General features: G+C 40.7%; 1 protein-coding gene across 1 annotated transcript in view; it reads right to left on the bottom strand.

Annotated features, from left to right (window-relative positions):
- The window catches only part of LOC126251683 (protein argonaute-2), a 238,385-nt gene that overhangs the window by 150,489 nt on the left and 72,913 nt on the right, over positions 1–14,983 (bottom strand). The window contains exon 5 of the mRNA XM_049952270.1: positions 8,384–8,558. Within this exon, the coding sequence (XP_049808227.1) occupies positions 8,384–8,558 (175 nt within the window). The remainder of the gene's footprint in view (positions 1–8,383; positions 8,559–14,983) is intronic.

Here is a 14,983-nt window from a genome sequence, read left to right as displayed (position 1 = left end):
ATGATGATGGTGAGATAGTCCACCTGGTCATCACAACTGGAGAAATCTTGTTCTTCAAAGGTCGCCATGGAGGAGTAAAGCTGCCAGTCAGCCTTAGTAAGCTGCCATTTGGGCTTGCACATGGTTGGGGTATGAATCAGCAAATGGAGAGCACATGGGAAATGGTCGCTCGAGTAGGTGTCAGAAAGAACGGACCACTCGAGACGATGGGGAAGCTCAGCAGTGCAAAAGGATAGGTCCAAATGGGAATAGGTGTGCGAGGAGTTGGAAAGGAAAGTGGGTGCTCCAGTGTTAAGGCAAAGAGGTTAAGTTGGTTAAGGTCAGCCAAGAGGGCACCTCTCTGACAAGACCTGGGAAAACCCCAAAGGGGATGATGCACATTAAAGTCACTGAGTAGCAAAAATGGGGGGAGGTAGCTGCCAAATAAGCTGAAGGAAGTCTGCCCCAGTGACACTGAATGACGGAGGTACATATATGGTAGAGGCCAAAAGTCAGGCAGGGAAAGAAAAGGCAAACTGCAATAGCTTGAAAATGGGTAGTCACGGAGATGGGTCACCATGAATGAACAGCATGACAGCCGCATGAGATGGAATGCCAATCTCAGGGGGAAGGTCAAATCGAATTGGTAAGTAATGTGAAAACTCAAAATGGTCATGAGGACGCAATTCTGTTTCCTGAAGGCAGTGTACAAGGAGATGCTGCGATGCTAAAAGCAGCCGTAAATCCTTTTTGTGGGACCGACGGCCACGAATGTTCCATTGGAGGACAATCATGAAGAGGAGGAGATGTAGGGGTGTCAACTCGGCAGCCGCCGAGTGACAGCTGGTGTAGAGTCGCTACTACAGGGCACAGAAGCAGGAGGATCCTGCCCCATGGGGTCCACAGAAGCATCGGCTTGCTTGTGCGGTTGTTCCATGGAGTCCGGCAAGACAAAGGCCGGACAAGCTAAGGTACCACATGGCGACACCGTCAAAAAGGATCTTCGAGTTGGCGAAGGAGAAGACCATTTGGCTTTGGTGGACTTCTTCGAACCTTTCCGGTTAGAGGAAGACTGGGGTGTTGTTTGGCTGGAGGGACAGAGGAAGTCTTCATGGGAGTACTCCTTCTGTCCTTTCCTGCCTGCTGGTGGCTTCGCCCCTTGAGGCGAGAGTTTGACAGTTTGCTACACAGTGGGATGGGGGGATGGCGATGCTACCTTGACACTGGGTGATTTCACAACCTCAGAGCCAAATTTGAAGTCGCATGTCTGCATGGCCATGTCCTTCATGGGGCAGGGGGTAACAAGAACAGAACTATAGGTGCCAGACGGGAGAACACAGGGTTTGCGACTATCCAGTAACTTGTGAGCTACTGGGTAATGCACTTTTTCCTTTATCCAAATCTCTTTGACAGCCTGCTCATCAAGATACAAGGGAAAACCCTGAGAGGCGGCGGCATGGCCGCCATTGCAGTTGACACAGCGGGGAGAAGAAGGCAGATAATCGCCCTCGGGTGCATCCCTACCACAGATTACACATTTGGCTGGGTGTCGACAAAACGTTCTAGTGTGGTTGAAATGATGACACTGGTAGCAGCACATTGGGTTCGGAATGTACGACTGGACTGTGATAGATTCATAGCGTGCTTTGATCTTGGACAGCAGCACCACTCTATCAAAGGTGAAGAAAACAGTGCATGTGGGCACTAAGGAGGAATCTTATCTTTTTCATAACACGATGGACAGCAAAAACACCCTGATCAGAGATTGGATTTCGGCCTTGGTTAGACCATCAAGCAGCCTGGTGTAAATGACACCATAGCTGTGGACAAACGAGGCAGCAAGCAGTTGTTGTGCTTGAGAATCAGAAGCAGTCTCCAAAAGCAAAGTGTCGTTCTATAAACGAGAGCAGGATTTCACAGGGCTTGCAATTGCATCAACACCTTTGTGAATAATAAATGGATTTACTGTGGCGAAGGACTGATCATCTTTAGTATGTGAGACCACGAGGAACCGTGGTGCTGCAGGATGGGTCTCCAAATCATTAGCCTCAATACATTTACATTTCGTAGACGTTGATTGGGAAGATGATTGACTCAGTGTGAGAAAATCCCCCATGATTTCCAGCATTTCCGATGATGCACTCCTTCCAACTGGGGGCTCCCTTCACAAGGGGGCGCACCTGCCTTAGGTGATTGTTCAGACCTCGGGTCACACTTCCCGAACATCTGATAGAGTGACCAATCGGCAATTTGGGAAGATTGCAGCTCAGGCAATCGCCCCTCCCTGAGCCTGGCCTGTCAACCTGGGGCCAGGAACTACGCATTACCCAGTCACCTATTATGCATCAGAGGCATCGACCGGCCTTCAGGAGCACACAGAGGAAGAAGAAGAAAAAGAGGAAACTCAAACGCCGAAGCAGAGGAACAAGAGGAGAAGGGAAACAAAGAAAGGAAAAGGGAAGAAAAACAAAGGTGAGACTGTTCTTACATCAGCAACAGACAATACGGAACTTTCCCAATTACCTTCTAGACATGTTCCCCAAGGGAGGGGAAAAAGAATAGCAATAGCGTATACATGCAACACGGAAGGGGAAAAACGTTGCAGAGGCTGGGGCCCCATGGTAGCCAAGCACGAACCTACCAAAGAGAAGCAAGCCCCCTGTGGGGATTTCGCAGGTTGTGGCAAAGCCATGTCTCTGGAATATCCTTTCTTGCAGGAGTGCTAGTCCTACAAGTTTCGCAGAAAGCTTTTGTGAAGTTTGGAAGGTAGGAGATGAGGTACTGATGGAAGTAAAGCTGTGAGGACATGTCATGAATCGTGCTTAGCAGGGTGGCCAAAAGTTTCCCCAAGTGAAATTCTATGATATTTCCCTGAGTTCCAGACAGATTTTAGCATTTTTCCCTGACAAATGTTGAGATCTCAAGGGTAAGTTAAAACATAAGTTGACAACCTGTCTCTGCAGCTACGGTACAAGAAACAATAGTGCAAATGAGGAAATATCTAAAAAACTTTAAGCAGATAGCGTTTCCTGTTGTGAGCAAAAATTTTAAGTATTAACATCAACATCTTTCGTAATGAGCTGTTTTTAGATGGAGAAAGCAAGCCAAATGGTGTATGTGTCCTATTAAGACCACTGATGCTATTTTATTTCAATAAAACAAAACCCATTTGGTGACAAAAACACACACTTCCTTAGAGTCGAAAGACAGATTTAAAACACCTTCACTGATTTCAGAAATAACCTCAGAAAAGGTAGGCCACTTGAAAGAAGTGTATAAGGCGGGGAAGAATTGTGTAAACCAACCCTATAGGTGACCACCTACAAAATGTTGGTTCTACTATGTTCTTTATTGTCAGTTATATCCACTGTGTAATTTCTGTTATTTTACAGGTATTGTATGATTTCTCTTTTGAGAAATATGTAAGCACACAGTGTCCAAACTACTAGCAACTGACACAATTTTCTTATTATTATTGTCCATACTTTCCAACATATAAACTACTTTCGAAGTGTCAAACTGTACTAGAACAAATAAAATGTTTATAAAATGCCACACTGTACAACATACTCATGGTGAGACAGTCGCAATTCCTGTTATCCATCACCCATGGTGTCTGGCCTGCTGAGGAGCACTGCAGTCCTGGGTCCTTGGATAAACCATGAAAGTCCACTGCATTACACCATACACATGCCTGCACATTAGTGTGAATCGAATGGCTTCAGATCGGCAGGCCCGATCCATTACAGATACCCACAGAAACGGCCTCCAGTTTTGGCCTGTTGTGGAAATCCACTTATTCACGAGCCACAAACAGCATGTTGATGAAATGAGACCATGGCGATCAATCCATGCAACAGATAACTTATTCAAATACTCTGAGAATCAATAACAATGAGGAAATGTAGCAACTCACAGTAAAGATGATTGCTGGACCACAGACAGGCACGTAGAAAAGACAATCACACTCTCACAACTAAATTTTCAGCCATAGCTATTGTCAAAAAATGAGAGCACACACACACAATCACTCAGACACAACTCATGCACACATGACTGCCGTCTCTGGCTTCTGGGTGTACAGTCTCTCAGAATCGGATCCAAACAAATCACCCCTCATGCCTCTCTGCCTCTCGTCGCAGTTGCTAGGCTAGCAAGAAGTGGTGACAGCACTGATTGCACTCTAAGGAGACGAAGGGGAGAAGCAGTAGGAATGAAGGAGTAGGGAAGTGGCACACATACTCATTGCAACCCCCACCCCCGCCCCTCACCCAGCGATGATGCACAACACCTCAGTAAACAAACCCGTTCATCTACTGAGACAAAAGCGAGATTATTTCAGTGTTTTTTTTTCAAATTTCCCTGATTTCACTGATGTGTTTGAAATTACCAGATATTCCCTGGTTTCCAGAACTTGTGCCGACTCAGCTTGGGTAGCTCAGTCAGTAGAGTACCTGCCTGTGAACAGCAAAGGCCATGCCCCTAGTTCGAGTTTTGGTTCGGCACAGAGTTTTAATCTGCCAAGACGTTTCAGATCAGTGCACACACTGCTACATAGTGAGAATTTCATTCTGGGCCTACTGCAGCTATCCCACAGTACAGGGTCAAAATTTACATGTTACACACTCCCTCCAACCCAGGCAAATTGAGCACATCAGTTGGTTCTTTTGCATTAGCTGTGGTCGAAGATAGGCCTTAGGTGGCTTATAAAAGCATCACTTCTTCTTTGGCATTTCCTGAGAAAGGCCTAAAAAAATGTTTTTGGGTAGCAAAAGTATCATTTGTGAGGATGGTCACTTCTATATTTCTATTCACATATTCTTATGATGATGTTCACAAGGAAGGTTTTTTCAGTATTATTATCTGTTACCAAGATCCAGAGTTTCGAAGTTACCATACACATGTAGTACTTGATTTTAGGCATAAGTGTAGTTTTAACTGATGTAGTGGACACAGAACAAGGATTCTGGGGTCATCACAAGGCATCTGAGGACACTGGAGTATGTTATAATTGGCATTTTTTCACCAACATAACTTTATGATGCACTCTCTGAATAATGGGCACTTCACACCTAACAGGCTGTCTCGACCTGGAAATTATTAGACAGTGCCACTTAGCAGCGTGAGTGACTTACAACAAATTATTTTGTCATATGAAATTCTTTGTAATTACAAATCAATCATCACTTTTATGGTATACTGTGGATGCAGCCAAAAAATGTTGAGCATTTTTATTTAAAGTGGCATGAAGTAAACTTGCATTGGATGGGAGATGATTTTGTGTTAACCCATATTATGCATACTTATTTATTGTTTATGTGTGTCAAAATATACAAATAAACTGTAAAAATTTACTGACCTACAGAATTCATCTTACATAAGCAGTACAATCTGCTACAACACAGAAAGAAAGAAACTGGCTGATAAATGCTCCTTTCAGAACAGGAGGAGGCAAATATGCCCCCCCCCCCCAAAAAATATTCTGATAAAAAAAGTGTGAAACTAGCTGCTTTAATCCTCATACCGCCAGCCTTATCAAAAATTCTGGAATGTACAAGTACCCATGTTTTTTTCTGCTGAGAAAGAGAAATGGAGAGAAAGAGAGAGGAGACAGTGATAGTGGGAGTGAGAAATTGGCAGTGAAAGAGAAAGAGGGATGGGTGGAGATCGCAACAAATGGAGCAACAGAGAGAGGAGACAATGTCAATGAAGAAGAGAGATGAGTGGATATTATATACAGGCTTGGGAGTGCAGGGAGGGGTGGGGGGCACTCTAGATGACCACCACCACCACCACCACACCTTCCCCCGAGCGGTGAACTTTAACATGAAAACATTTGCCCACTTTCTCGCATTCCCTATACCCATGTGTCAAAGTACCCCAATCTCGGGGTCAAAACCCCTAGCAAACCATCACCAAAGATGTGTGCGGGGTGCAGACAATGGTAGTTGAAGACGGTAGACTGTAAGCAAGAAATAAAGAGACAGTGATATTGGGAGAGAAAAAGAAGGAGCAAAGATAGTGGCAGTGGAGCAGGGACACAGTGAAAGTGGCAGAGATGTAGACATGTGATAAGGTAGAGGGAGAGCAAAAGGGACTAAAGAGAGCAATAGTGGGAGAGACAGACAGGAGTTAAGTACCAATGGGAGAAAATGGAAACAGTGGTAGAAAGACAGTGGCCTTGAGAGGGAGACGGTGAATATGAAGGCTTCACCGCAAAGAGAGACTGTGTGAAAGGATTAAGAATGTTCTGTGTTAAAGAGCATGAATATGTTCGCACGCCAAAATTTTTTGTGAGGGAGGTGGAATGAATATTGTGGCTGCTGGTTACCCATTTTTCAGTCAGAATCTTAACGAGGAGCATATTCACCTTTTTTGCACTTCGAAAGGAGCATTTTTCAGATGGTTGTTATATGAATGCTCATAAAGCCATGACAACCACTGGTTATTCAACCAAAAAGTAACCCTCATTAAGGTTATCTATTAGGAACGCTGTAGAAGACTATAGAGTTTACATTGTTTGAACATAAATACAGATAACTGCCAACAATCACTTATGAAATATTTATTTATTTCCATGAAATTTTCAAGCTCATTTTCTGATGAGGCAGTCAGAACACATATTCAAGTTTTTAGCCACAATAATGAGGCATAACCCCCAACACACACACACACACACACACACACACACACACACGCGCGAGCGCACGCCTCTATGCCACACTGCGCTGGCTGAATACATAATGCAGGACTGCGTTTGGCAGGTAGACAAAGGGTTGTGTGGAGTGGGTGAAGGGAGAAGGGAGTGATACTTGGGGAAGGGTGGCTGAAGACTCAGGGAGAGACAGCAGGTGCATAAGAAAGGAAGGCAGGAGGGAGAGGCAGCAGGTATACAGGACTGGAATGCAACACACAGGCACTGGAACTGACAAGTTCATGCACAGCACAATGACTTAGGTGGGCAGACTGGGAGGGGGTGAAAGAAGAGAGGAAGGGAAAATTGTGGAGAATTGGGTTTGTGTACCTAGGGTTAGTGGAGATTGGAGTCAGATCAGTCAAAAATTAATGTCTATACTATGCAGTGAGCTGTTACCTAACTCCTACATTATTTACATTCTGACAGAATTTCCCACATAACAGTTGTATTTAAATTCAAGTCATCCTCACTACCAAATCTATTCTGATGCACCACAATGATTTTCTTTGCAGTCACCTACCTCATCAATGCAGCCCTTCCTTTCGAATTTCTCATACAGTAACTGGCAGATACGATTACTTTCATGGAAACTGCATACAGTTGTTTTCATCCGAAATTTGGTAACACTCAGGAATTGTTTATGTTCAGTCAATTCATAGTGTGTGTGTGTGTGTGTGTGTGTGTGTGTGTGTGTTTAGAGACAGAGCGAGAGAGCGAGAGAGAGAGAGAGAGAGAGAGAGAGAGAGAGAGAGGGAGGGGGGGGGCAGGAGACGAAACTTTCTTCTTTTTGAACAATAAGACAAAGCTAGTGCTATTTTCAGATCTTTGTGTGTGTTTGCCCATGCGCAACCCACTGTTCATATGTACACGAGTGATTGCTCCTCCTTACGTTTTAGCTTGTATTTTCCATCCTGTAATTTATTTCAAAGTATAGTTCATATATCTGAAGTTATTTGCTCTGAGTGTCTGTATCATATGTAATGTGATTCCTCTTTTATTACTTCAACTAGGTTCAAAACTATAAAGCAACTTTTATGACATTTAAGTGAATATTCAAGCAACACACACATGGGGAATCAACATGCAGCTACTGTCACTTCTCTTACATCCCAGGGCTTATTAACTGCATTAACACAACACATAATACTTAAGAGGTACAGATAAGACTGCAGCCAATTTTCTACCTCGGGTTTTTTAAAATCAGAAACTGTTTGTGTTTCATGGCTTTACTACAGCAGTCAATATTTTTACAAATAAAATCCTGCTGAGGACTAAAAATGAAAAATAAAGCAACAGTCAGAGTTGATTTGAACACTTCAATGTTTTGTTATAAATTGTCCTTCTCCAAGATGTTGCTCCAAAGTTATCTTTAGAAAATGCAGAAAGTCTGTGCAAACGGACTGCTAAGTTTTAATATACTACAAAATGATCACTGCGATCACCACTTATTTTCATTTAAAGTTTATTTTTGTTAATGCTAAAATAATTACTATGGTTAATTTTAGCCTGGCAGCACTTAAGCTGCTGTCCCCTTACATAACACAGGAGTTAGTACAAAGCAACAGCGTCCTTTGTCAGCAAAGAAGTAAAATTTACAAAAAAATAAAGTAAAAGAATTATAAAATTACACTGATATTCACAACAGAGTCCATAATACACATCGCACGTTCTGGAAAATAGAACACAAAATGTAGGCATAGTAATTACCATCAATATTGAGCATCATTTTCCACTGAGATGGACGTACTGACTGATGAAATCCAAACCACACCTCACGACCTCCACCTAAAGGATGATAATACCCATCAGGAGATGAGAAAAATGAACGGCCAACTGGTGTGTAAGTCATGGAAGGCAAATGTCTCATTACAACATCCAATGCCTGTATGAAACAGAAATACACAAAAACTTTCAATCTCACAATGAAAGCAATCGTCAATAGTTTAAAAAATGAATATCCACAACAAAATGGGTAAAACAATAATACAAACTCAGACATGATCCCAGTGGTGGCATCAAAACATTTTGCAGCACAGAATTATTAAACTTAACTGTAAATAAAATGTACTATCAAAACTGATAAAGTGGTTTAACATGTTCACCGCTGCACACTTAGTGATGGATGTTTCACTGCCAGACCACACCAGGCACACGCCATTATACATGAGGCTCTGCTGCAGCCAGCACGTTAAAATATATATGTGCGTGTGCTCTCTCTCTCTCTCTCTACCCCCCCCCCCCACTATACTGTTACTCAGGTTACTTTCATGGCTTTGAATGCTATTTTATATATTTTCACCATTTTTTTCTGCAATTAAAAATATTTCCCCAGCTGCAGTGCATGCAATGTGACATAGTAGTTAATATTCCTGGGTGGAATGTTGTGGGTCGTCAATTCAAACCCGATCACCAGCAATTATTTGTTATTTTTAATTTACCATTTCTGGAAAGTTATGTTTGTCATGTTAGTATATTCTCGAGTATTCAATATTAATAAAAACAGCTGCACACACTGTCCAGGAGATCAGATCTGTTCTGGCTTTACACTGGTGTTCGTATAAAACATCCAAGTGCTAAGTGCAGTATTTCATTAACAACTCTGTTTTTGGATTTGGACTTGAGAGTGGTTATGACTTAACACTGGCTGGTAGAACACTATGTGCTTCAAAACATTTACATCACCAAGGCTCCAAGTAAGCAATGCAGAAGTAGTTGCCTACACGGACACAAAACCAGAACACAAACAGTAAGATTTTCTCACTCCTCAACACATTTGTGATGTGAACATTTTCTCATAATGTGCTTTTACTACTGGCGATTCGTAAAGGACTTCTGTACCACGACAAGCCTCTTGGAAGAACTACTGCAGTGAACCACCTAATTTTCCTAGAATGAGGTACAGGTCCTTACAGAGAGGCTAAAATCTGTCTGCATTTCATACATTGTATGACAAGAATGCAGAAACAGAACCTGACTCAGACACTAGCGATTATGGGATAGGTGCAGTTCTAGTGCAAATTAAGGAAGGTGCTGAAAAGGTGATATATTATGCTCTCCAAGTGAGATAAACTGCTCTACAACCGAGAAATGTGCCTTACAGATGTATAGGCCACCAACAAACTCCAGTCACATTTATTTGCCAAACCATTCCCTGTTGTGACAGACCACCATTCTCTCTTTTGGATGACTAGCCTGAAAGATCTGTGGGACTGGCTGGCAAGATGGGCACTGAGGCTACAGGAATACATCACAGTGGTGTACACATACAGACGCAATCATAAGGACACTGACTGCCTCTCAAGGAATCATCAGGTAGAACACAGCAGTGTAGACAAAATCTTAGTCATTGCTGTATTAAATAACACTGCTACTGAACGGAGAGAAAATCAAGCCTGTTGAAAACTGTAGAGACCTCAAAGGAGAAAGACCAGGGTGTATACATGGACAAGGAAAAAAATTCCCAAATTTCCTAGTTTAAAATACACTTTCTCCTGGGTGAAAATACACTTTTTCCAGGTTAAGTGACAGTATACCTTTCCTCGGAACTGTAAAACTTATCAATACTTTGAATGGTTATGGTTTTATACACTGGCGTAGAATTTCCTGGCAATTTAGAAAACGAAACTCAGGGAAACAACAAGTTTTGGAAAGATCTTGGATGTGCAGCAACATGTACACTGCATATTTTCATGTTACAACACCACATAATACTTTCCGAAGCATTGAAATTGAGATTGCGATGTGCTTTTGTAAGCTAATCATAGCTCACGTCACATGATCCTGCCAACCGATATTCAGAGCATAGGACATGTGGTGAAGTCAGCCAATGGCAACATCACTGTTAAGTAGTGCGAACACACAAACAGGGAAAGTTAATAGTTTAAATTAATATAAATAATGTTGCTACAAGAAAAGAAAAGCTTTTACATATAATATTAGTCTCTAAGATTAATAAGCTGTCAGAAAGCTAAGCTTTCAAATATAACGTTGATCTTTTTTGCGCATTTTACACATTAAGATACATCACACAAATGTGCCAGTACAATTTTTAATAATGACAGAAATGTCTGATCGTCTGGGCTCTAAATTCTTCTAATGGTCGTCCTCAAAGAGTTTATTTTTAAATGAGAGTCAAACACTCTGTGATTTATGAAATTCAACATACATGCACATAGTTCATATTGCATAAAAGGAAATTTACTTTGAAAGTAATGCTTTTCAAACAACCATTCACAATATTTTCCCGCAACCTGTTAGAAACAGGTTCGTTTCAGCAGTTGCCAGAGAGCGCCAGGTAACAGGCGTCAATGCGCTCGTGCAGCTACGACGACGCAGGAAGCCCATATGTTCATACGTGTAAAACATTAGAAGATCTTATTTTGTGTCAAAAGAAACAAGACATTAAAGGGTATTCCAAGAGCGGAATTTCGTGAAAAACACTAAAACGCATAATTCGGCTTAAAATGCACTTTCGTATGTCCAGATTCGGATGTAAATTTTCTTGGAGCACCTGTACTGTATTATCCTATGTTTGGTCCTTTATTATGGCATAATGCCATATGTGCTAGAAGATGAAAACGTGCACTTTAAACGCAGCGAACGGCTGAAACTAGCCAATAGTGTGGAATTAAACACTTCGTTTCAAATAAATTGACTGCCTCAGCGGAAAAGATTAATAAGAGCCACATTTCTTTAGCAAACCAAGAAAAATAACTTCATTGTTCTGGAAGGCAATTAATTTTCGACTGTCAAAAAGGTGGACATAAAATAAAATCTGAAATCAGTAACATATTTTAGCCTTCCAGAATTACCTGAATATATTTTAATTCACATGATAGCTCCCGGCCACAGAAATTCATTTGTTTCCATTTGACATGAGAGAAATAAACCAGGAGGAAACAGCAAAATCACTAAACATAAACACAGGTCACGTGGGGACTACCCACCTCCTCACTACAATTCAGATTGCTTTGCGCATCAGCCCCAGATCCACGATATTTCCAAACCGGGGCAATAGCAGATAGTAGCATTCATCCCCCCCCACTCCCCCCAGTACACCAAAAAATTAAAGGAAATAGACCTTTCAAAAATATGTTCATTTTGTGTTGCACATCTTTCTGAAAAATCTGATACATAAAACACCTGTGTTCGAGGAAATGTATGACGTTATTTGGTCTTAAGTGTGCGCCTCTTCACACAGCATACTTCTATCGCACCTCAGTGTATTTCACTCTGTGGAATTCAAACGTGTAATATTTCGTAATGGATGACATCAAACTATATTCCAGACAGTGGAAATAAAAGGTCCTATGGTGCCTGTCCTGCTCCCAGTCGGCCGGTTTGACAGCCTACCCATCCTTTTTTTTTTTTTTTTTTTTTTTTTTTTTTTTTTTTTTTTTTTTTTTTTAACTCTCAATTAATACTGAGTGGGATTATTTGTAATGGGGAGAACAAGAACTCTTCAGAAAATTTGCGCTCTTTATTGCCTATCAGCTAATAACTTACTGTTCCGTGTGATATAAAATTAAATATAAGATACATAAAACCAATAAAGACAAGAGACAAGCAAGACAGTACACATTTCTTCAGTTCTTAAGTCCTAGCATTTTTCTCTCTCTAATCTTGCTACAGCTTTACATGGCATGCTTTTCTTTCTGGGAAAGAATCTATTACCTCATCAAAGTTAATCAAACTTTTTGCTACATGAAAAAACGAAATGTCATTGTCTAATAATAAAACAGGCGTTAATGCAAATAATACCCAAGACTGGTGTGGTTTCTCAATTTGATTACATGTATTTTGTCACCCAGGCTTGGCTAATATTGTAGCAATTTTAACACACCAAATAAACAAGATCGTTTTGGCGCAAATGGTGATTTTTATAACACGACAAAATATAATTGACGAAGTACCAATATCAAATGCCTATTAGGCCTACTACAAGCAAAACGCTTTATGTTACGAAATAGTTTCATATTTTTTTCCTACTCTCAAGCATGAGACTGAAGCATGAGACCGAAAAGTAGTTGTACGAAACTTTTATATAAATTTGGAACCCTCATATTCTTCCATAATTTGTATGATGTCCTCACTTCTCCTCTTTTCCTCGTTCTAATAAACAATCCTGTCATCACTAATTTTGTAACTATTTCCGCCAGTGTCAAAACTTATTCTCCGGTTAACTTCACAAATCCTGCCACAATCACCTGTTTAGTTATCCCACGTTTATTCTCCAATTAGGCATTCGTACAACGCGTTTTCTGCACTACTCCCAGAATATTACTTAAGCGGCTGCTAGCCGGGGACTGTACAACTGGTCCTTACTAGTGTACCGGTCTGACCAAAAATTTTGTGCCAAAATTTTATTTTCTTGGATACACCGAGAAGATAATATGTAATCCACTGTTAGTCGTTTATTTCTATTCTGGTGGTCTGAATCTACGGTTTTGTAGCAATTATAACAACGCTGATCATTCAAAAATCCTGTAAACCGCAAACAGCAAATTGGCATTCACCCGTTCAGCTTTATTCCACTCAGCTTGTATAGCCCCATCCCCTTGTGTCTGCAAGAAAGTTTATTTCTAGATACGATGGGGATTCCCCTGGCAGACGTATCACGTCTGCTATGCATGCATTCAAAAATCAACTTATGTTTCATTCAGAAATCACCTTAAATGTTATTTATTTATTTATTGTTCCATGGGACCAAATTAAAGAGAAGTCTCCACGGTCATGGAACGAGTCAATACATGAAATTATAACATGATAGTAAAAACAGATAAAATGAAATACAAGAAATGTATTCAGGCGACAATTCGTAAGTTTAAATAAAGAAAATCAACAATGAACACTGTAATTTGCTTAATTTTTCAGCTCTTCCAGGAGCTCCTCGACAGAATAGAAGGAGTGAGCCATGAGGAAACTCTTCAGTTTACACTTAAAAGCTTTTGGGCTACTGCTAAGATTTTTGAGTTCTTGTGGTAGCTTATTGAAAATGGATGCAGCAGAATAGTGCGCTCCTTTCTGCACAAGAGTCAAGGAAGTGCATTCCACATGCAGATTTGATTTCTGCCTAGTATTAACTGAGTGAAAGCTGCTAACTCTTGGGAATAAGCTAATATTGCTAACAACAAACGACATTAAAGAAAATATATACTGTGAGGGCAATGTCAGAATTCCCAAACTATTGAATAGGGGTCGACAAAAGGTTCTCGAACTTACACCACATATAACTCGAACAGCCCGTTTTTGAGCCAAAATACCCTTTTTTAATCAGAAGAATTACCCCAAAAAATAATACCATATGACATAAGCGTATGAAAATATTCGAAGTAGACTACTTTTCATGTTGAACTGTCACTTATTTCAGATACTGTTCTAATGGTAAATAAAGCAGCATTTAGTTTCTGAACAAGATCCCGAACATGGGCTTTCCACAACAGCTTACTATCTATCTGAACGCCTAGGAACTTGAACTGTTCCGTCTCGCTTATAATATGCCCATTCTGTCTGATCAAAATATCAGTTCTTGTTGAATTGTGAGTTAGAAACTGTAAAAACTGAGTCTTACTGTGATTTAGCATCAAATTATTTTCCACAAGCCACAAACTTATTTCATGAACTACATTATTTGATAATGTTTCAATATTACACACAAGATCCTTCACTAGCAAGCTGGTGTCATCAGCAAACAGAAATATTTTTGAATCACCTGTAATACTAGAAGGCATATCATTTATATAAATAAGAAATAGCAGTGGCCCCAGCACCGACCCTTGGGGAGCGCCCCACTTAACAGTGCCCCACTGGGACTGAACATCACTACCACTTTCAATATTGCAGAGAATTACCTTCTGCTTTCTGTTCTTAAAGTAAGAGGCGAACCAATTGTAAGCTACTCCCCTTACTCCATAATGGTCCAACTTCTGCAGTAATATTTTGTGGTCAACACAGTCAAAAGCCTTCGTTAAAGCAAAGAAAACACCTAGTGTTCGCAACCTTTTATTTAATCCGTCCAAAACCTCACAGAGAAAAGAAAATATAGCATTTTCAGTTGTTAAACCATTTCTAAAATCAAACTGTACATTTGACAGCAAATTATGTGAATTTAAATGCTACATTAACCTTGTATATACAACTTTCTCGTCAACTTTAGCAAACACCGATGGCATAGAAATAGGTCTATAATTGTCCACATTATCCCTGTCTCCCTTTATATAAAGTGGCTTCACTACCGAGTACTTTAATTGGCTCAGGAAACTGACCACTCCTAAAGGAAAAGTTACAGATATGGCTAAGTACTGGGCT

The sequence above is a fragment of the Schistocerca nitens genome, chromosome 1 (assembly GCF_023898315.1).
Source record: "Schistocerca nitens isolate TAMUIC-IGC-003100 chromosome 1, iqSchNite1.1, whole genome shotgun sequence".
Taxonomy (NCBI): domain Eukaryota; kingdom Metazoa; phylum Arthropoda; class Insecta; order Orthoptera; family Acrididae; genus Schistocerca; species Schistocerca nitens.
Note: the sequence above shows the minus strand (reverse complement) of the source record. Positions and strands in the feature narration are given on the sequence as shown.